This window comes from Perissodus microlepis, chromosome 9 (assembly GCF_051167445.1).
Source record: "Perissodus microlepis isolate ML-2025 ecotype Zambia chromosome 9, ASM5116744v1, whole genome shotgun sequence".
Taxonomy (NCBI): domain Eukaryota; kingdom Metazoa; phylum Chordata; class Actinopteri; order Cichliformes; family Cichlidae; genus Perissodus; species Perissodus microlepis.
Genome location: NC_140469.1, coordinates 17,586,530 through 17,610,236, shown reverse-complemented (window position 1 = coordinate 17,610,236; position 23,707 = coordinate 17,586,530). Strand labels below are relative to the sequence as shown.

The 23,707-nt window shown below is 42.6% G+C and overlaps 1 protein-coding gene across 1 annotated transcript in view; it reads right to left on the bottom strand.

Moving 5' to 3' along the window:
• The window catches only part of zbtb47b (zinc finger and BTB domain containing 47b), a 31,218-nt gene extending 8,000 nt beyond the window's left edge, over positions 1-23,218 (bottom strand). The window contains exons 1-5 of the mRNA XM_084939366.1: positions 22,957-23,218; positions 2,977-4,359; positions 1,745-1,892; positions 1,181-1,296; positions 219-363 (exon numbers count right to left, since the gene is read on the bottom strand). Coding sequence (XP_084795492.1) covers positions 219-363; positions 1,181-1,296; positions 1,745-1,892; positions 2,977-4,359; positions 22,957-22,959 — 1,795 coding nt within the window. The 5' untranslated portion in view covers positions 22,960-23,218. The remainder of the gene's footprint in view (positions 1-218; positions 364-1,180; positions 1,297-1,744; positions 1,893-2,976; positions 4,360-22,956) is intronic.
• Between the last annotated feature and the right edge of the window lie 489 nt (positions 23,219-23,707).

Genomic DNA, 23,707 nt, shown 5'->3' with positions numbered 1-23,707 from the left:
AAGCTGAGTTAAATCAGAAGAATACACGGAGGCCACAAAAACTCCAACATGAACGATAATAGTGCTTCACATCTGCTGGGTGTGCAAATAAGCTTTGCAAAGACACAAAGGTGTCAGTGTTTGCAGCTCTGCAATATTTTCTTTTTTAAATGCTCCTTTAAAATAAATGTTGCTCTGCCCTGAAGCAACATGAACACAACCAAAAGAAAGGGACTCACCAGTGTGTGTTTTCATGTGTTCATCGAAGTACTGTTTCATGTTGAAGTCCTTTCCGCACCACTGGCACATGAACTGCTTGTGTCCGATGTGGATGCTCATATGGGAGCGGAGCTGGTATTTGTACTGGAAGCGCTCGCTGCAGTTCTGAAACGGCGCACAGGAAACAGTTTTACGCAAAGTCGTTTTACAGCTGGTTGTCAAAGATGGACTCGACAGGTTGTACTTCAGTCATTGTGGAGAAAAAGCAGAAGTCGTGTATGGTGTTTTCAACAAAACACACTGGGACTGACTTAAGCAAGGCTGTAAAATGTACTACTAAATCAAAACTGCCCCTTTTTTACCTTCCTGTGAACCTATTAGACATGGCGCTCAGTTTTCATTCATAAAAAAAGTTGATATTTTTTAAAAATAGGCTTTCTTGCAAAGGGTTAAACAAGTAGATTTTAATACCACTCTCACGCCTGTATGGTGAACCTTAGACATAATCAGCAGCCAGTTGGGACCTCTATCATCAAGGACTGATCTAATCGAGTAGCATTTTCCCCATTTTTTGTCTTTATGCTCAGCCAACCTAAACTAATTTATGATGTCACTATAAGCACCCAGTGAAACGCTTCAGTATTGAATAACTACCTGCTGGTGGTCTTTTGTCACAGTCTTGTTTAAAAAAACCCTCCCAAATTGAACTTGAACAGACATTCTTTCACTGAAATAATTTCATCTATACTTCTCACTTCTTAAGAGATGCTCTGACTAGATCTATGTGTGTTTTTTTTAAACGATCAGTGTTTTTTAATCGAGACCGGCACATCTGGACATCTGACTCTGGTTTACTTGATCTCAACCTGTGAATTTCTCAGATTTAAATGACACTCCCAGCGCCAATCATTTTAAATATCTTTAAATCTACCTCATCACTCAAGTAAAGTGGAGAGCTGCAGTGTATAAAAGGAGCTCAAACCTCACACTTGAAGGGTTTCTCTCCTGAGTGCTGTAGAGAGTGAACCTTCAGGGACATGCTGCGCTTGAATGATTTCCCACACGTTTCACAGGTGAATGGCATGTCCTTCGTATGGGCTACACAAAGGCACAAACACAGAGCATGCTTAGTTTGTGTGATTCAATACTGAGCCACTCATGACTGAAATTAAACTAAAGCATTTAAGGAACAACACTGAGGTTATTTTTCACTAAATAAATCCTGAGGGCAAAGGGTCCATTTCATCTTTTTCTTCCATCTTAAGTCTGAAAATGACTATCCAATCTCTCCAATACTAGAAAGTGGCTAATTAGGACCATATTATTAATAGTCCTTGGATAATAGGAACTCCTTAAATTGCAGTAGCATAGAGTGAGGTAAGCCCATCTGGGAAGTAAGATGCTTATCTCTCCAGAAAATGGAAAAGGAAAGCAACACCCACAACAAATCCTGCCAAACAATCAGTGGGATGTGGAAAAAGGAAGCCTAAAGAAACACACGGGAACAAAGTGATCAACCGGGATAGTTGATTTTACTGTCACTCACCGACCATGTGCTTCCTGACATGGGCCATCGTGTAAAACTTCTTCTCACATATCTCGCAGGAGAACTTCTTCTCGGCGTAGCCATGGACGATCTTGTTGTGCTCGTGCAACGACCACAGCTTCTTGAAGGCTTTGCCACAGGTCACACACTTGAAGAAACAAGAGAGAGCGAGCATGGAATGATTACTGGAATTTACTTGGGGATGAGATATTGAAGAGATTGTGATCTGGAACACTCTTTACAAATACAATCCAGGTGTGTGTGTGTTTATACAGACACTTGAGCATGCACTGTAGCAAAAAAGCAATTAGAGTCACTAGATTAAAGAAGCAAATGATCTTCAAAACCACAGCAGGAGTCCAGCTGCTCGGTGCCGAGGGGTAATAGTGGAGGTAGTGAGACATATCAGAACTGATTATTACTGACTGCCATTTGACTGAGTTACTGACTCCAACTGGTTTTAGTGATTGCAATTATGCATATATTAATTAGAAACAAAATAACAATTATGCATTAAAAGACAGTTTATTTTATTTTCTATAAAACAACTTCCTAAAATAAAACTGATGTCAGAACAGGTAGCACTGCTAGGACGTAAAGGAACAGTTCTGGTGTGAAGTGAGGGCTGTCTTACAAAAAAGACTGACAAAAATCAGGTATAATAACCACAAACAAAAGTCATATTTAGTTTAACTGATTCAAAGAACACATAGGTTTGGCTTCACACCTCTAGCTAAACCTTAATTTATTAAAAATAGTGTCTTTTAGGGTTTTTTTTTTTTTTTACCCATGTAGTGTTTGCAAAACATATAACTTGACAACTGTAGCTAGCACTGCCAGGAAGTAACGAGTTTTAAGGTTAGTTATTGGTGTTACATCCTGCTTTATTTACGTGTTTAGTTTTCCAAACTCCAATCTGATGGGCAAGCACCTTTGCTAGCTTGTTGGCTGAGCTTATATAGGTAGATTCCTTGTTTATGTGTCCTTCCCTGCCTTTCTCTCTGTCCACTCTGCAGCACCTTTGAGGTCACTTGTACCACTTTTTCATCCTATTGACTTATCTTTTCAATTAACTTTAATGTATTTGAGCTAGACCTAGCATAATAATGGGGGCTTGTCCGGGATCGGACACCTGGACTGCCCAAAACAATTCTCATAGATCTATATTATGTTAGCTGAAAGACATAGTCCCCAAGCATATAAGTTATACAATGATTATGGTTTAATCGTACCTGGATGCTTTTCTCACAGTCAGTCTGTTGATGCAGCAGCAGCTCGCTTTCTAGCAGGAAGCGTTTTCCGCAGTTATTGCAGATTTGCATGCGGTTGTGAGTGACGTTCATGTGTTTTTCTAGATACCAGCGATTGTTGAAGATGCGAGGACACTTTTTACATGGGTAATGTTGCTTCTCCTCCAGCCTCACTTTTTGGCCCAGGCCCTCCGGGTCCAACGCCCTCTTCCCACCCTGCCGCTGGTTGGCCAGTGTGGCCTCTACAAGCGTCTGCCGCAGAGAGGCAGTGGTACCAGCCATAGCCAAGGCTCTGGTGCCCCGACGAGGTCGATCCATCATGGCTGGCTGCTCCAAGCCTGGAATGTTGAGGGTGTTTTCCTCTTCTTCTTCATCCTCCTCCTCATCTTCCTCTTCACTACTTTGCCCCAATATGTCACCCCTCTTCAAATCTTCCACATCCTCTTCTCCATCTGTATCATCGTTCTCCACTTCATTATCCTCATCGCCCTCTGAATCTTGCTGGTTGTTACGGCAGCGGCCAAACATGGTGGAAGTCTCTGTAGAAGTGGCCGATTTGCCCTCTGATCCCTTTGAGACGTTAAGAGTCTGGTTATTAAGGTTGACTTCGACGATGATCTGATCTCTGTTGAAGGAGGCGTGGCCATCTGCTGTCTTTGACTCCTCTCCATTTCCTTCCACTTTACACAAACTAGCCACACCTGTGCCGACCCCGCTTCCCGAGCCTTCTTCCTTCTGGTAGTACTGCTTTGCCTGAGAAGCCGTCTTGCCTGTCTCTTCTACTCTGACAGAAAAAGGGCTGTTTCCTTCTCTCGTGTACACCCTGCCGAGCTCTGACTCCTGTTTGATCTCACGGTACATCTGGCTGGGGGGCATTGCTACAGAAGCTGGCTCACTGCTGGCATGCCCTTCTTGATTGGCCATATCTGTGCAGGTGGTTCTCAGCGAGTGGCTGCTGATAAGGTCGTGACAGGAGGCTGCGATGTCGCTCATCTGAAGCAGGGTAGCGGCGTTGAGCACGTCGCGGACAGTGCGGCTGCTCACCAGCAGTTTGGAGGTGTAAATGAAGTTGAGGATTTGCTGAAGGCCCTGAGAGGTCAGGGCATCCAGCGACAGGTCCACCCGCCGCAGCTGTTTGCTTTGGGCAAAAAGCGAGTGGAAGAAAGGGCTGTAAGCTGCCAGCACACCCTTGTGGGCCGGAAAGGTGCTGTGCTGACGCACAAGAACAATGTCAACGTCACACAGGTCAGGCTGGAAGAGGCGCTGCTCATTCAGCCTGTCCATCAAACAGGTAAAGTGCAGAGCCACATCCTCCACTAGAGAGAACTCAGCAGAGGGGAAGTCTGTTGTTTTCTCCACTATGAGCTGTAAGAGAAAGTGAAAGGAAGAAGTGAGACAGAAAAATGTGTCATAATCATTCAAAAGCCAATAAATATTATAGTAAAGAAGCTCTTTAAACTTCACCATCAAAACTACCACGACAGTGTCCCCTTCAGTTACTGTTCTGGAGCTTTTCATCATAATACATTACCTTAATCTGAGTCTGCTCAGTTAACATACAATTGTGGATTTAAGCCAAGAAGGACAAGTCCTTTAAGTGCCCAGGTTTCCCTATGCAAATATGCTGAGTTGTGTTCGCTAAGGTAACTTTAGAAAGGCTGCTGGATTGCTCAGTGGTGTGGAGAAACCCCGTGAGGCCTCTGTAACTTAGGCTGGCTCAATAGGGATTTGTGTTTGTGTTTTCATAAAACCTCCTCTGACAGACGGTTTCTCCTTTTAGAGGATCAATACGAGCATCTCCTCACCCGCAGAACTCAAAGTCAATCATTAATGGGATCGTTTAAAACTCAAGGTTGAGACAGTTTTTGAAATGTAGCGATAGGTCACTTCATCAGTTCATTGGGTGTATTTTCTTATTGAGTTGTAAAAACATATACAAACATAGAGGGCAAATGATCTGAGCAGATAAATGCTCTTGTATTTGGTACTGGTAGATGTTTTAAATCATAGGTGTCAAATTTGGCCCGCAGCCTAATTATATTTGGCCCGCGAAGCCATACCAAATTACTATTAGAGCTGGCCTACTGGTATTATACAGCTAATATATATATATTGTTTAGTATTAAGCTTTGCTTGTTCCATATTCAGTTTTTCAGCAAAACTTGTTTGAGTCCATAAGAAAAGATTAATTCTTATATCTAGAGGAAGATTTTTTTTTTCAATAAATATTAATGTTAGCCCGCGACTTTGTTCCAGTTTTGAATTTTGGCCCACTGTGTATTTGAGTTTGACACCCCTGTTTTAAATGTAGATAAACCATAATAAATGGACGTTTTTGGCCAAATGATCTCTCTCAAAATAAGAAGTAACAAGAGCTACAATTATGCTGAAATAAACTTTTATGTTTTTACTGTGATGTATGGCACAAATTCAACCACTGCATCTAAGAAGCAAGACACAAGTCAGTGAAAAATCAAAAGGTGTAACACTCAGCACTCTGTGCAAGGTCCTCAACTTCCCAAGGTGGGTTTATTTTAGCACAGGAAGGGCAGGGTTTCGATCCAGACGGGATGTGAGTGGGGACAGAACAGCAAACACCGCGCACACACTCTAACACACACGGATATGTGATGTGCATCCATGCAAAGACAGCAGAAATGCGCGCGCACACACAGCCGAACACAACAAACACAAACAGAGTGTCTGGCCTCTTCTGCAAGGACTGACTGCTCTGTGCATTGGTATTCAATGCCATTTCCCCCCTATTAGCCGGCTCTCTCAGCACACCCACTCACAACACTGTCCCAGAGGAATGACGAATTATGCACACGACAAAACACGTCCGGAGAAATAATTAGGGAAACCATGCTGAATAAATACTAACTAACCCTCCAAACAATTAATGGAAATTATAATTCAGGGCACCTTTTGAAGGTAGAATAGGATAAGTATTGATACAAGCCTTGTTTTGGTTAACACACTGCCAGAGACGATACAGCGGCAAGCCCTAATTACACTTCTACACCTCTCATTTTTGAGTATTTTCAGCTGCATGTGCAGAGCGCAACATGTAACAAAGAAAAGATAGAAATAAATTTTATTCATAATGCATTTCATTGTCAGACAATAACAACTATGGTATTTAAGTAACAGACAGACTTTTAATGGGCATGAATCACACTTCATGTCTCCTACAATGTTTGTGCGTCTCCTTTATTGTAAAAATATATCTAAGTACTTTGTTTTCCTTGCTTCACGACATATTTTATTCCTAAGATCATTGAAAATGACTTTTCATTGTGCAGCCTGAAAAATGGATTTGCATTGGGGCCTAACCTTGAAAATCTGCTCTGTTTGAAGAATTCAATTATGGAGTGTTAGATTTATTCATAGTTTTGAGCTGCTAAATTGGACTCTGAGCTAGAGGAGAGGAGATCGGGTTATCTCTCTCCATGCAAGGCTACAGACATCGCCCAAGGGCAAAACGCAGCAGCCTTAATCAGATCAAGTATAAGTTGCAGACTGGAAGTTATGTTCCTATGGTGATAACGATCTGCTTCTTCTTCTGGGATTCAAACAGGACAATGTGGTCAAAGATTAAATTCTAGAAGAGGAGCACCAATACATTCAAATACATCCACGACTGAAAATAAAAGAACCAACAGCATCTTTTAATTTAAAGATTGCGTTTATTCTCTATAACTATATTTTGAATTATAAGGCAGAACATACCGTTTTCCACATTGATTCACAAAAACAAGATTCTAAGTGAGCGTACGACCGCTTAGGTTTGTTACATAGAATGTGCACTTGCTTTAAAATGTTGAATGAGATATTATGGACTAATGTGTGCATTTATATGTGCATTTTATTTATACTTACACTCATCTGGCTAAAAATGTGGCCGTCAATATAGCAGAAGACCAAGCTACTCTTTTAAGGTCTGTGGTCCATCTTTAAGTAGCCTCCAAATGTACATTTAAGGTTTGATTGTACTGCCAGTGCAATAAAAAACACACAATGCAACATGATCAGGCATGGATTGACCTCCCCAGAGCTCTGATCTCAACATTATTGAAGCAGTGTAGGATCATTTTGACAGGAATCAGGAGAAAAGGCAGCCAACAGAAGAAGAAGAGCTTAGAAAGCTGTCAGTAAAAATCTGAATGAGTTCATTCCTGGAACTACTTAAAGAAATGACAACAAAGATTCCCTAACAGAATTCAGGCTGTGTTGAAGAATAAAGGTGGTCTGACCAAATGTTGATTCACCATCTCTGTTTTCTTTAAGCACTGAGCTGCTGCACGTTTACAACACCTCCTTAACTTCCTATCATATTCTATTAGTAATAAAAGGAAACCTTAACAGCAGTAATTATGGCAGCAGGTCAGCCCAGGTGGGAGGTAACAAGGCACCATGGAGATTTGTTTCACCGCTTTCATAACCGTTAATCCCAAAACAAAACACTAGAAAGTCAAAAAGAGATCCTAGCCAACTCAAGGAGTTGGTATAATTTACCTAGCTAGCTACTAGTGATAAAGTCTTTCATCTGTAGTAACTGGTTGTGCATAACTTCATCATTCTGCAGGTGGATGTCTACATGTTTTATTAAAAGTTCCTAGATGACAGAGAGGTTTAAATCAGTGAACAAATCCATTATTTTCATCTTGACAGATGCTTTTAAATGATTTAATCTATCTGCCAATAGCTGTAGTTACGACACGACTGCCGTGGATGTCACATTTCAACACACTGTATCCAAACAAATTCACTGAGTGCTTTGAATTGAAAGACTCATCTGACTCCCCTGATCGCTGTCTGCCATTAGCTCCCTCGCTCACCCCCCTTTTCTCTCCGTCTCACTCCTTTCCTTGGAAATGTCAGTGAGAGAGCTTGTTTGCTGTCATTAGAGAGAGTGCCACCTTTAACCAGCCTCTCAGTCAGATGTCTCCCAATACATTATTCATATGTGGCCTGACCTGCGAAAAACACACCGCCAGGGGGATTTACTGACGCGCCCAACACGAGGCGTCATTTAAACCGGCTTCAATCAAAGCTCTGCGCACCCTTTACACGCAGCTTATTTCATCTTCTGCCAAACACAACAATCTGAGAGGATCCTTTTGCACTGTAGAGGTCTTTGCACAGGGGTGGACTTTTCATGTTCCCCGGGGGCCACATGAGAAACTGGCACTGTTGTGGAGGGCCGCATCAATAAGCTTATAAAGAGATAGTATTAATAATGAGTTTAGCTCATTGATGCACACCTCCACAACATTCCTAGTTTCTCATGTGGCCCCTTGGGAAAATTATTATCCCACCCATGCCTTAGCAGGTCTGTCTTTTGCAAGGTTGCTCTCAGGACTGATGCATTTTAGTCCCATAGAAGCAATAAAGCATGTTTTTTGTTGTTGCCATAGGTTAATAAGGTAACACTCCATCCACTGAAGACTTACTTGGGGTACTGTTATTGTACACGTATTATTTCACTGTACTTCCCATTTAAACATTACACTAATTGACCTGATGGAGGATTTAGAATGACTGTAAATGTCAAAATCTGAAAGGCAACAGATTATACAAATCCACAGCCAGCTACTGTTTAATGGTCATAATGGGAAGCTGTATTAAAGAAAACATAATTCACCCAAGTATGTGTGCATGTGTCAAACTGCCAGTAGCAATGCTTTAATAGAAACTGGTGGTTTTAAACTTCTTTATCATTAATTTAATTTTGATAAAGAGGTGATGGAATAGGAACTGGGTCACGTTGGACCAAAAGGTGCCTGCATCTTTCACGAGAGCATTGTTTTAAAAACCAATTATTGTTGTCGAATTAGTGTTGCTTTAATTATCTTCATACAGAAGTCAGACTCTAAGGTGCAAGTCAAGCCCACAGTTAATACGTCAGTCAAAGTGATTAAAAAAAATCAGAAGTGCTGAATCCTCACCCGGCTCAGCCACGTCAGAGCCGATGGTCTGCTCTTGGCAGCGCCTCGGCAGCTGGACCTGAGCCAGACAGAGCTGAGCGTGAGGATGAAACCCTTCTTTCTAATCTGACTTTCTCTGGTGAGAATGCTCCTTCTCTCCCACACCTTTTCACGGATAGTCTGGGTGGATTTACTGCTCTATAAAGTCTCGATCACTGCGCGGTCTGACTACAGGCTGCGACTGCTCCGTGACCTCTGCAGAGCTGCCATTTTAAAGGTTCCCCAGTCCGATTCAGGCAACGCAGATGTTTATCTGTTAAAAACGATCGCGAGGCCACTAGCAGGGGGAGCGCATGCATGTCTTAATCCGTATCCCCAGTAAAACTCAGTGTTGTTCACCCCTTTTAACATCTACAAAATCTACATAATTCAGTCAGTGTTTTGCACACACACCTTGAATTACGAGGAGAGAGGCAAACAACATCTACCCTGGCTGTCTTGTTTGCTTGCTGACCGGTGAGCCATTAGCAGGGGCCAATGTCAGAGCATAGCACCGAGTCACGGATGCATCAATAGTGCGAGGGAGGGCAGGTTGTATTCAGGCAGGAGGGAGTCCCAGGGGGAAAACACTGCAGGGGGTTAAAGCTTTCTCTCAGTCTGCCCACACACTGCTTCGACTGAACTCAGTGTCCTCTTACATCAGCTTCTTCATCGTTTCAAAAGGGACTAGTCTGGCTAGAGCCGGCTAGAGCAAAAATGACCACTACTGTGTATCTGTTATTGTATTATCTTACTGAATACCTGCTTCACCAGTTAAATCACAACCATGTCTGAGCGCTGTGGCTCACATTAGTAATAAGCATGTAAAGATAGCTTTGCAAAATTACATACAATTCAATACACATGTAGTCTCTGGACTCTTTATTAGGTACACCTTACTGGTACTGGTTTGGGCCGATCAATCACCAATTTTAGTTATACCCTTGCAAATTCTAGTTTCCTGTTCTCAGCTGAGTGCTCCAGTGTGCTGCAGCTTCAAGGTTGTGTGTTCAGAGATGCTCTTCTGTGTATCTTGTTTGTAACAAGCGGTTATTTGAGTTACTGTTGCCTCCCTATCAGCTCGAAGGAGTCTCCTCTGACCTATGTCTCAACAAGGCGTTTTCTCCAAGAGAGTCGCCGCTCCCAGAATATTTCCTAATTTTTGGAATTTTTCTGTCCAAACTTCTTAGTTTAAAGCTCATGTTGTCCATGTCTGCATGCCTAAATATGCTGGGCTGCTGCCATGTGATTGGCTGATTAGATATTAGCAGTTAACTGTGCCTCACTGGATATTTTGTCTTTTTTAGGCAATTCTCTGCAAACAATAGAGATGGCCGTGTGGGAAAATCCCAGCCAATCAGCAGTTTCTGAAATACTCAGACCAACAACAGCTGTGTCACATTCAGAGTCACTTTAATCACCTTTCCTCCTCATTCTCATGCTCAGTTTGAACGTCAGCAGGTCGTCTTGACCATGTCTGCACGCCTAAAGACACAAGGATACTGCCATGTCCCTGGCAGATTAGATATTTGTGTTTACAAGGAGCTGAAGTGGCTGGTGACTGTATTAGCACAGGATATTATTGAGCATTTATTTTCAATGGGAATATTACTGTTGCCTTAGACAATCTATTTGTAGATGGTCATTACTTTTTTGTCAGTGTTTCAGACACGAATTGGAAGAAAAGAAATCAACAGAAAATTGATCAACAGCTAAGAAATAATAACTGACTGTTTGAGAATTTTCACAGCATAAAAAAAGGAAAAACTTGATGTTCCAGCATTTTAAATGTGATGATACTACCTCATCTCATGTGCAGCTGGATGCTGGATCGCAATTTTTTGTGCAATTTGTCTCTTTTTAAGAACCATAATTGACACAATACATGATTACTTGCAGTTTTTGTCCCAGTACAACATTAAAATCATATTCATATTAAAATGCTAAATAACTTTAATCTGCAGACTTGGAGAAAGTGCCAGAGGACGTTTTTCCAGTCCGACTCACACACAAAATAAAGAGCTCCAGGGTGCGGCACAGACCTTCTTTGTAGAAATAAAATCCAAAATCAAAGTTAACTGCACTCTCACTTTGTCTCACTCTGCAGTAACGCCTCGAGAAAGCTATCTGGCATCTCTTTGACACTGTATTGCATGATTCATGTACTTCAAATAACAGTGACTGAGACAAACAGATCAAGTGTGAGCCGGGCCACAAACAACTGTTGAACAACAGAAATTACTCCTACAAAAACACAAGTGTCCATACGCAAAATGTGATCCTGGCCACCTGAAATTATCAGTTTTGGATTTTATCTTGACCTAAAAGAACAAAAAACAAACAAATCAAAAAAACAATGTGAAATGTGATTGTGTTTTTGATGTTTTTGACATTTTAACGTGGCCCTAATTCAAATAACAGAGATATAATTCATCAGATCACAAAGCTGCTGCCAATGACAATGATTTAGAGTGTTTCTGCTAATCTCAGCAGGATTTCACTACAAATCTCACAAAAAGCTCATTGAAGGGATCTACAAATAAGTGCATGCCAAACTCTCCATAAGCACGGTGAAGTCTTTCCATTTGTACATGAGCATCAGGGATGCAGGAGATCTGCCAGTGCAGGTTGATGTGCTCTGCCACTTCCACCCGCAGAGCACATCAACCTGCACTAAAAAGCACACTCAGCAGCCCTCTTCACAGCCAGGCTTCCTGCTGAGGGGTCCGGCGCACAACTCGACGTGACTGACACCTAGAGGAAGGAGAGTGGGCACAGTGTCAGGCCAGATCTCACTCACTGGCACGGAGATGGCAGGAGAGCAGTGCCCACCCCCTACACTCTTATCCCTGAGTCATCGTCAGTCGGGAGCATAGCATGACAGGCCTGATTATAAACTCCCCACAGACGGATCACCCACTTTTTAGCAGCAAGTTCAGTCTCCCAGTAACGTCAGAGCGCTTGTACGTGGCGGGAAAATAATCAGCTCACGAGTAAACAAAACCAAACAGAACGGGACAAGGGCATGTCATTTCTGGCAGAGTCCAATCAGACAGCCATTAAAAAGTCATCAGGGTAATGACTGACACTGTGTCCTCTGTGTGCTCACCAGACCGGTCCCTGCTGCTGACGCCAAACAACAGGTTTAGTCCCAGAGATGCTGATCAGGAGAGGTGAATTCTGACTCTCTGGGCGAATATCCTGGCAGGGCTTAATCCTCTGGTGAAATCTGCTCGTGATACGTGGAAAGTACGGACAGAAAGTCGCCTGCAAAACTGTCAGCTTGTGGATAGATTATTGAATAGGTCTACCAACACAAACTGTATAAAAAGATGGAAGTAGCCACTGTATCACCCATTCATTCATGAGTTCCTGTTTCTGCACAAGCGTGGAGTCGATAAAACCGAGAGAAACCGCTCGCTCGTACAGTTGCTTTTTATTTACAAGTTGCCCCACCCTATAGCAAACCCTGCTTTATTGTCTTATGACTGCCACCAAGAACCACGATTTAACAAAAAAAATATCGCATTGTAATCAATAAGACTTAAAACAAGCAAGTGAGCCAATTTACTGGGAGACTTTTTAGTGTGGATGTGTACCAACTTAGGTGAGAGTAATTTTCCCAGAGATTTCAATACGACGCTTATGTTTGCAATCAGATTTTTGCAATCAAGTTAGCTCCTTTAACTCTATCAATCAGGAAACTCTGTGAAGTTACACATTTTGTTGTTACTCTGCAGCAGAAGGCAGAAGACTTTAGCAGTCTTTAGCAGTCGAACTGTTGCTAAAGAAGACTTTAGCAACAGTTCGACATGAACACAATGATTTCACATCTTTTGTGAAGTTATCCTTTGCTAGAAGGCACTCAAAGCTGGAGAATCTGGCGCCAATTTGTTCATGTTTGCACTACACTGGTAGCTCACTGGTGCTGCCACTACCTGATTTTGAGTGTGCCTGCATCTGTGCCTTCTGTTTCCAGCCAACAAGGAAGGAAGCTTTCCCGGAAGCTTTACTTGTTAGCAACGATAATAAGCTCTGCCAATCAGGAAGCTCTGATTGGCAGAGCTTATTAACTCAAAAGTTTGAGATACCCAACTTGAAATTTCGAGTTATTGATTGCGCTTTCCTTATTTTGTCTCAGTGGCAGAAAACAAGCTTCAACAGAGAATGCCCCCTACTGACCACGAGAAAGAATTCAGGTTTACGGCATTTTAGTATTGGCTTTTTTTTTCAGACCCCAAGGCGCAGTCCACTGTTAGGACCCCTAAGACCTGAAGTTGTGGACCTTATCTGAAGCCTAAAACTTTAAAGCTGTGTCTTTTTGTTAATAAATACACTTCAAACAACAACAAAGGGGCACAGAACAACTACTGATGCAAAATAACCATATGGGAAGCCAAATGATTAAAATGATCACCCAACAAAATAGCTGCAAACCACCAATGAATCACAAAGACGCACAAAAATGAATGTTATTCTCTGGTGTACGGCTCTTTGGGAGTGGTTTGGGCCTTTTACATGTCTGTGCCGTGGGCCTGCTGTCTTGTAATTTATCCTTGTGTAGAAGATATCACGTCTGTCTGCAGTCTGCACTCCCTCCTCTGCTCTCTAAATCCAATCAGCACAGCGACCTGCCGCTGACCTTGAGACAGAAGAATATACAGTAGCGGATGCATGAGCACATCCAACCATGAGCCCGCAACTCTATGCATGCATTCCTTCATTGTAAACATGCATTTGCTCCTACCTCAGTAAACAGGAAGTAAAGAAATTTGGCATAGGTGACGACACTGCAGAAATAAAGGTGAGGCTCGACTATAACCGGACTCCCGCTATCCCTTCATCAGACGTGTTGCTCTTGCACAAATGAGCCAGACTGATAATAGCACAAGTGACAAGGTCTTGCGTTTAACAAGCCCTGTGGTGATCGTTACAGTACTATGATAAAAAATGCAAATAAAAATCAGTGTTCAATGACTAAAGGGGAAGCCACAGCAGCGGGTAGCTCATTGCTAAGGTCACACATACGGCACGGTCACATGCACAGCCACATTAAAGTGGAGTTTAATACTCTCCAGGCAGGCGCTGTTTATCGGATAATAATGGTATTAAGGCTGACAGTTATACCTTGTGATAGTAGACTAAGGGATTATGTATATAATCCAGAAAACTAGTTGTGAGTGTAGGCAGATTGGGAAAAAGTCAAAATCAGCCATCATAAACAATCAAACAGCTTTGTGGTCAGAAATATCAGAATATTAAAAACTACTCTCAGTACGCAATATATAAAACAAAAAAACAATCTTTATTCTTTTAAAGCTTTTTATGATACCTGCGCATGGAAACTACAGAAACTGTCAAATCTAAGGAAAGATTGGTAGTGTTAGTAATGCACCTATAAGCTGTTTTCCAACCACATTTACAGAACAATAGAAGATGAAGGTGTTAAATTGCGATTTTACAAACTCAAAGCCAAAAACGATTCCAACCATTCTACCAAACTGCAGGGCAATACTTAAAAAATACAAATACAATTGTCCTCCAATGAAAACTCTGACAGTTAATGGTAACACTACAACTATGAACCACAGACTGCTTATGAATCCTGGTTATGGAAGTGCCTTAAGAGAACTTACTGGAAACTAAAAATAGCTACAAATTTTCTAACTTAAGTAAAGCTTTCAAAAGAAGAAGAACAAACCACTATGACTTTGTCTCCAAAACACTAAGGTACCGAGCTGGGCACTGAGATATCAGTGGAAGTTAAAATGGGGCCCAGCCATACTTTTGTGCAACACAAGACGGTGCGCAAAGTCAACGTAGCATCGAGCTGGCCCCAAGTCCAACATGACAGGAAGATAAAAACATCAGCATTAACTCGTAGAAAAGAAAGCAAGAGAAAGCATTGGAGTAGCGCTCCACTGCTGAAGACAACTCTTGGAGATTTAAGGAATGAAGAGTGAGCATGATGTTTAAATTGCAAAGTTTCTTCTGGTAGGACCAAAGCTCCAAATGTAGCAACAGCTTACAAAGACATCCAAATGTGTAAGATTACTCACAGTGCAGGGTGTCCACCAGAAGAAATGTTAAGCCCAGAGGCTTCAACATAGAAGATGAGGGCCATAATGTCGGAATTTATCAATGGAGAGCTACTGACTCACTGTGTAGCTAAAACAGAATAAGTGCAAAAGTATCTGCCCACATCTGTCCAGACTAGACGGGCAATAACACAAGAGTTTTATATATACAGTCCAGCAGGGGTGTAGGGTCTGGGCAGAATCCTTGCTTGCCAGTGAATATCTGATTATATATGATTTGTTGGTATGGAGAAATTAAACAGTGTATTTGGTAATAAGACTCTGATGACCCGTCATGGCAGAACCAATGACGGGACTTCTTTTTAAGTTTTTTGAAGAAGTCCAGTCGGTTTTCCTTCCAAGCTCCTTAGGTTACCATGACCTGGACGACTGAGAACCTACACAGACGTTACTGCAGATCATACAGTTGAAGATGATGTTGCTTCTTGCTTCGATATGCAAGGCTGTACTGGCACTGATGGTTGGTGTTTCAAGGTAATTGCACAGTGCAAAATTGTTCAGTACGCATATAATTTCTGGAACACTTTCCTCAGTCAGCATATTATGACTTTCGGATGATGCCATTAGTTACCGCACTAGGCAATGGCAAGAAAAAGTGAGTACATCAGTTGTAAACAACACCAGTGACATATAATTTGGGGCTTTTTTCAAAACATGTTCAGATTTTTATAAAGTTACAGTACTTAAAAAAAACAAAAACAAACCCTAGTATGTTTCAACTTTCTCGCCCACACCGAAAAAGACTCACAGAGCGGGTTTGAAAAACATGCGATCATTGAGGTTAACGACATCAACTCAAGCTAATTGGAGTCAGGAGTGAGCAACCTGGAGTACAATCAAGACGATAGCGGAGGCGTGAGGTAGAGCTCTCATAAGAAGCATCTGTGAACGTTGAACGAGAAGAGCTCCAATCAAAAACTCCTCATTTGCATACAGCTGGTAAAGGTCACACATGAACAGTTTAACTATTGACAGAACCACAGCCAAAGTGTCTAGAAATCCTATCAGTTTAGTTCTAGGGTGAGCTTCCCCAAGAGCAGGCACTCCGCTGAGATGGCTGACACATACTGCAGATTGCTCATTGAGGTGAATTAGAAGACCAGAGAAGCAGCTAACGACTTAAATGAACCACTGGAGGTAGTTAACACTGTTTGTAAATATGTCATGAGAAAATCACCGAACAGGCACGCTGTCCGTGGCAGGACACCACAGAGAAAGCTGCAGCTCTTTCCTAAACTCTGCTGAGAAAATGTTTTGAGGGCTAATGAAACGAGCTGTTCGCGAAGAACATCCAGCGCCGGATACAGCTTAATTACAAACATGAACACAGTCCCAGAGTGAACTACGATGGAGGGAGCATAGAGGTTTTCAGGGCCGCCAAGTCTATCAAGGTATCTTGCATAATAATATCAGGGTCGCTGCCTGCCCACTGAAGCTCAACAGAAGATGGATGAGGCGCACGAGTTAATATACCAAATTAAAAATCTACCTTTTGGAGAGGCCCAGTCAGAGCCAAGACTTTAACCTAATAGAGATGCTGTGGAATGACCCCAAGAGAGTTATTCACACCAGACATCCAAATAACACGTCTGAGCTGAGGCAGATGAATGGCTCAACATTCACCTGAACTGTGTGGTAGGTCTCATCAGCAGATCCTGCAGTGATTTGAGGTTATTAGAATATTCATCCATGGGTGGAGGAGTCAAACTAAATAGCCGGGGATTGGACCGGCAGGGCCTACGCCTTTGGCTTGCCCACTTTTGTTTCCTTCACTTAAGAAATATTGCAAAAAAACAAACCTTTTCTGTCATTCAGTCATCTGGAACTTATACCTACTCCTGCATCTCTTCACTGACTTCCAGTGAAATTCAAAATCCACTTTAAAATCCTGTTACTAAAGATAAAGCTCTACACAGACAGGCCTTTAAGACCTTATCATTACAGACAGTCTCTCCGATCTAACCAGGGTCTCCTGACTTCCCCTCGCTCTGATTTTAAAACCACATGATCGCTCTCCTGAGGTTGTTGCGACCAACCTGTGGAACAGCCTTCCTCAGCCAGCTCCTCAGTTTACCTTTTATTAAATATTTGCTTGCATCTGTGTATGTCGTAATTCAGTTTAGTTTTTAGTTTAGTCTTTATTAGTCTCAGCGTTAGTTTTAGTCTTTTAATTGTTTTTGCATGTGTCTCAGCCACAGGTATTACAAGAAAAACTTTTTGAAAGCAGATGAATCACAGTCTTGGAGTCTTCCAGTCTCAATAAACATGTTCATCAATGCCTCAACAGGCAAGCTGTAACAAAACTAAATATATTTTTCTCTATATTTTTAATAATTAGTTTAGGTAGTTTTACAAGTTCACAAAATCATTTCAGTTTTTATTCAAAAACCTGGTTTTAATTTGAGTTTATTTTAGGTTTTTCACATCTAGTTTTAGTTTTTCGTTTAGTTTTAGTTCACTTTAATAACCTTGGGTCTGACGAGGATGCCTTCTTGGTGAGGTGTGCTGGGCATGTTTTAATATGAGAAAGGCGCCCAGGGGTAGGCCGGAGGGATTAAATTTTTCGGCAGGCCAAGGAACGCTTTGGTATTCCCCGGATGAGCTGGAGGAGGGAGAGGACTGGGCTTCTCTGCTTAGGCTGTTGCCCCCGTGACATGGCCCTACATAAGCAACAGAAAGTGGATGGATGGATTATCTAGTGGTTCACTTACTTGTCATTAAAGACACAAATGATTGTATTTTTACATTTCCGGCTTTAGGATAATGTCTTCTGTCAAACCGATGCGGGAACAGCAGATCTTCTGTTGGAAAAGTCCAAGTGCAAAGCTCAGTAATTAGAATCACTGTTAGTTGCAGGCACGAAGCCTCAAATCCAAAGAGGAAAAAGTCAAATGAACTCTATACGACTTTCATCAACAACCTGAAAGCTAAATGAGATTTCAGGTAAAATGTACAGCGAGACGATTTCAGATATAGGATGAGGTAAATTCCAAATTACTTTACAGTTTGCTTCTGGTTATTCAGTTTCTCTTTCCACCACTTTAGCTAATTATTTTATTCCCTTTAGCCTATTAAAACATTTAACTTTCTTAACCACAGCATTCACTGCTGGCTGCAATTAATAAAGACAATATTATCAGCATTAATGCTGCTCTAATCCTAGACATCCAATCTCCCCTTCACACTGTTGCCCCCCCAACCCTCCCTCCCTCATCCTAATCTAGCAGTTTGGACTTGCCCCAGCTTTGCCCTGGTGGATCTCCACCAGCTTCCTTGATTGGATTTAAATACATTTCCATCTATATGTTAATGCAACCACAGGTGACAAGCCAATCTACAACTGATATGCGTTTACCCGAGCATGAAATTGGGGAGCACAAACAAAAATAAGGATGAGAACACGGCATGAGCAGCATCTTGGCAACGTACAGTACATTAAAATTTGACAGCGTGAGCGGGATTGCCTCGGCCGCACGATTTGCAAAGTCCTTTTAGCGGCCAGTCCTTTGAGAACTGGTCGATGACGGGTTTTATCAGTTTGGAGGAGGCTGGAGACAGTGCTTGCATCGCCCAATCAGAAGCGACGCTGAAAGAAGACATCAACCGCCGGTGGCTTGGAACTGAGATGACGAGCGGTTGGGATAATCAAAGGAGCTGGGTGAAAGGGGGGGAGGTGGGGTGATGAGGTTAGAGTGTCCGCACTGAAGCTCTGCCAGGAAGTTTGTGTCTGGGCCAATGAGCTGGGAGAGGAAGCGCTGAGTCAGGAACCCCGGCCAAGAGAGGGGCCTGTGGTGCTGGCATCTCCTCCTCGCACACACGTTACAATGGTTCGCACACCACCGCCCCACTGGAGTCATAACACGCTGTTGCCAAGCCAGCACCGCGCACGCATGTGCACGACACGGGTGCACATGCGTGTATACACGCAGGGATGTGACGCCAAATACCTGTGGCACCTAAAAACCCCAAAAAACTGCAGAGATATTTTAATTTCTAAAAAAGAAAAAAAGAAAATCAGGTCCGAAGAGACTAAATTTAAATTTGTCCATGTGAATGATACACTGGCTGAAAGATGCACCTTTGAAGTGATCTATTAGAGACAACAGATAACTCTGATGTGCAGCAGAGAGCAGGTGCAGACATACCCGAGGGTTATTACACAGGCTGAAACTCTGATATCTTCATTATCCCTTTCATAGCATGACACAAAAAGAGAGGAGGCAAACACAAACCTCTAAAGAGCTCCTTATCACAGGAATCTCTCTGCTGTGGCAAAAATGCGCGTGCGTGCATGTGTTTGATGAGAAGGTCAGAGAGGACAGAGAAGGAGGGGGAAAAAAAGGTAGAGTAGGAGCATCAGCTTTCTATAGCTGCAACCAATAAGTGGACAGCAGGGAAATAATGAATGCAATCTTAAAGGAACACCAGCAGCAGTACAGTTAACGCATTTCGCAAATGTACACATTTGCTTTGTAAGATAAGAAAACATATGCTTGTTTTTATATAAAGCTACATCTAGCAAGAAGTTAGTTCAGGGTCTCAAACATGGATTTGTGAGGCCACCGGTGAGAACAATGATGCGATTCCCTGATGATGCCGGTAAAAGTTCACGCTTTTGGCCTAACTTCAGCTCACCATCTCATGGCTCATACTTTAATCAAGTTCTATCTTTTTCTAGATGCATTTATGCATCAAATTGTTCCTTTAAGGCTTAATCCTGAATAAATAAATATTAGATTAAGGCGGCACAAGGTTTTTAATTTAACTTGACCTTTTTCGTTTCAAATCAGTTCTGTGCATTATTATTTTCATTATTTATACTACTCTTAATACAGATAAGCAGCTAAAACGGATAATGATGTCATTCCCATTCAAAATCCAAACATTAATCTATGTCTATGACACATTTTTATGACTGCTAGATCAAGGATCCCTTCTTCTCTGCTTGGCAAGTGTCTGAAAACAGCACAAAAACTCATCTGTACTAAAGCTTCTCCTAAGTCTCTCTCGCTGACCTGAATTTTGCTAAAAGCTATAAGAACACTTTAGAAGCCCGCTCCGTTTTAAACTCTCTTAATATCTTTAAATGCCTGACAATGAAAGGCTAATAGAAATCCTCATATCAAGCATTAGGAAAATAAAAAGCTGTCTGGCTTCTTTGATAATGGAGTTCAATGTCTTTTTCTTTTTTTTTTAATGCCATAGTGTTAAATTAGAGTAACTTTCCCCCCTTGGATACAAAGACAACAACACTGGGTGGCACTGCTGAGAATGAATAAATCCACATCTTTATTTGAAAACGTAAAAAAATAAAACAACAACCTGAGTGTACTTCAAGCAAGCTGGTGCCACTTGAACCAACGAGAACAAAGGAAACCTTACATAAGCCCAGTGAGTTTGACCTTGCTGTCTGCGCAGCCTTGTCCACTGTTCTTAATCTCAGGGGCATAAATTAGCAGCACCTACAGCATGCTCCGAGTTTCCAAGAGAGCGGAGAAGTCCGCGGGAGTTTGTTGCTGGGTCTCGGGGAATGACTGCACTTGTCACAAAGACTAAAGACAGCTCTCTCACTCAGCACCCAGAGACAGTGAAGCCTCAAAGTCAAGGGTGGGCAAGAATGCCCTGAATAGGCAGTTACGTAAAAACTCACAGCACCCTGGGAGGATAGAGAAGGAGCTGCTTAGGACCTCACAATGCTGACTGAGGCCAAACTGTATCACAGGGCCAGAAACGTACAGTATAAGTGTCTTTAGTGTGTGCGAAACTAAGGCAGATTTACATTTTCACAATAAATGAAGACAAAAAAGCCAAATAAAGTCTTTTCATTTGAATAGGAGGATCTCCATGCAAACGTCCCCCCTCAGTGCAAACTACATGGGGAAAAAAGACTCCAGCCATTCATTTTCAACAGTAAACCTGTCGGGGTGGAGCTGAAGCCTAACTAGGCTGAGATGGGAAGGGAGCAAGAGTGCACGCTGGACACGCAAATTAACAATCAGCAGCTAGTCTGACATGCACGCCTTTGAACTGTGGGAGAAAAAGAAGCAGAACCAAACAAAACTCAGCGCAGGCATAAGGAGAGCACGCAAGCTGCACTCAGAAGCATCGCAGCCAAGCCAAACGAGCAGGATAGTACCCAGAAGCCTCTTGCTGTGAGGTGACAGCACTAACCACTGCACCTCAACAGGTTAAAGATCACTTTGCGGTAGCTTTGCACCTCTTGCGACCATTCGTTTTTGTATTTTGCATCTTTTTTTAGGATGTTTTATGTCCCTCTGTGGTTGAGTTCTGTCTCTTTTTTTCCCCTTTCAACTAATCTTTGTGGTCACTTTCAATCTTTTATTTATTACTGTGTCTCTGTACTAATTTTGAAAGTCCCTGTTGATTGTTTCCATCTGTCGTGTGTCACCTTACACATTTTGTCCCAAAGGTGTAGCTTTTGTTATTGTTGTTTTCACTTTTTGCTCCTTCCACTGAGTTATTTTTCTATTTCTGGTCATCTGAGCGACTTTATAATAATGTTAAGAGACAATTGCATAGTGAGGATCTGGTCCATGGGCCCCATGATACCGTGGGCACCTGTTGTCTTTGCTGCTAAACCCTTTGTGTAATCCAGCCATTCGGTATTGATTAAAATCAACATAAACCCAGATTAACCCCCCTTGGATATATCAACAATCTAATTTATGAAATAATCACCAAAACAGTTAAAAGATTCACTTTGTCTGATCTCTGGTGCATTGCATTCGCCATGCACACTGTGCACTGTGCACTTGACCTCAGTTTATTCTTCTGCACTTGCAAAGAAAAAAACGAGAAAAAAATAAAATAAACAAGTAGAACATAAATACAACATCAATCAGACCTCCCTCACCCTCTTTGCTTCCACCAGAAGCCACCCAGCGAGCACCAGGGCTAACCCCGCTGACCTGACCCAGATATTAACCCAAGCCTCCAGATGTGAACGCGTACTGGGATTACTCCACCGCTGCATCAAGCTCCACATGCTTTCCTAATGAGGCATCCTAAAATGACCCTGGAGACAGAGCGGACTGTCTGCCTCTGTACTGTCGGCCTCTATTCCCACAACTCAGCCTCTCCGTCACAATCACCCTCCGATCTGCTAACGCGTGGAGGAAAACACAACTTATCCACGCTGACAAGAGGATGAGGAGAGCATTAGTCAGTACAAATACGAATCAGTCGTCTCCCTAAAGCGACTGACCTCATGCAGCAGCCTAGAAAACTCGTCACAAGCCAATAAAATATTGCACATTTTCTGCTTCAGCTGGACTTTGTTTGCGTTATTAATTTATTTATAACCAGGCAGCTTCTTCTATCAGATCTCACTGGTGATGTTTTCCATCTCCACCTCTTTTCACCTCTACTTGAGTGTCAGCCGCAATCAAAATAAAGTTATGGAGACGAGAAGAGCGGCATCTCTCATGAAAGCCTCGCTAACTTGTCCTGCACCGGCTGTCTGGCTCGCTTGGAGAAGGAAGGGAAAGGTGGCACTTTCACTCGCACCAGTCACGACCTGAGTGCTTTGCAGAAGCGTCCGATATGAAGGAATTTAACTCCTTCTCCGCATCAATGTGGCTATTGTAGCCATCGCATTCTTTCAGAGGGGGTCTGCTTCGATCCACCCCCCACACCGCCACCACCAGCCCCCTCAACTTGTGCCATGTCGGCAAGTTACAAACTTCACCGCAAACGATACAAAGCACGAAACACGCGTGTGACAGCCAGCTGTAGGGGATCGCGACGACGCGCAAGTGTGGCAAGTTTGATCGGCCTGCTAAGTAGCTCAAATTTGCAAGAGATCAAGAAGGGACAGAGAGAGAGGGAGAGAGGGAAAAAAATAAACAAAAATGCAGCTCTGCTCTGTAGCCTACCATTTTGATCCAGCGTTTCGAGGCTCAAAGGAGTCCCAGAATAACTCCTTTCGCACCAGTTTCCCCCTCGCCATGAAAATGACCGTTGGATTGTCACATTTCTCCAGTTTGTTTTTTTTTTTTTTGCCTTATCCTGAATCTTTTCCCCCCCGTGCTGCTGTAGCATTCAGACAGACAAAAATGCAGAGGCTGCTTTTGCAGAAGGAATTGGTGATTGGAGCTCAGGGATCATATGGGCTTTTTTGTCAGACGTTTTTAAAGGGACACGGTACTGTTTAACGCTGGAGTTGCGAGACAGGCGCTTCTCTCTCTCTCTCTCCTCCTTTTGTACTGCACGTGAGCGTTTTAAAGCGAGGAGGAGGAATACAGACGCAGGCGTAGATGGCGCAAAGCCCCGGGTGCGCTTTCTCTCACTGTGCGCTCCTGTAACGGTGTGACGTCAGGGCGGGCAGACAGATGCGGAGGTCAGAGAGTTCACCGGTTTCCCATATTACAGAAGTCACCCTAACTTCATTTGGCGCCACACATCTGCGCTATCGTAACTTTCTTTTTTTTGAGTGCGTGCTAAGAGCGCAGAAATATGGTTATGTTATGCACATTGTGCAAAATGGTAACTAAGAGATAATCCACAAAATGTGCAAAATTTCAAATAAAAATCCGCACTGCAATTCCCCCTTTACATAAGGGCCCCATTACTTGCTACTGGGGGCCAAGAATGGCTTTGAAACACTTAACGGAACCACACCGCCCA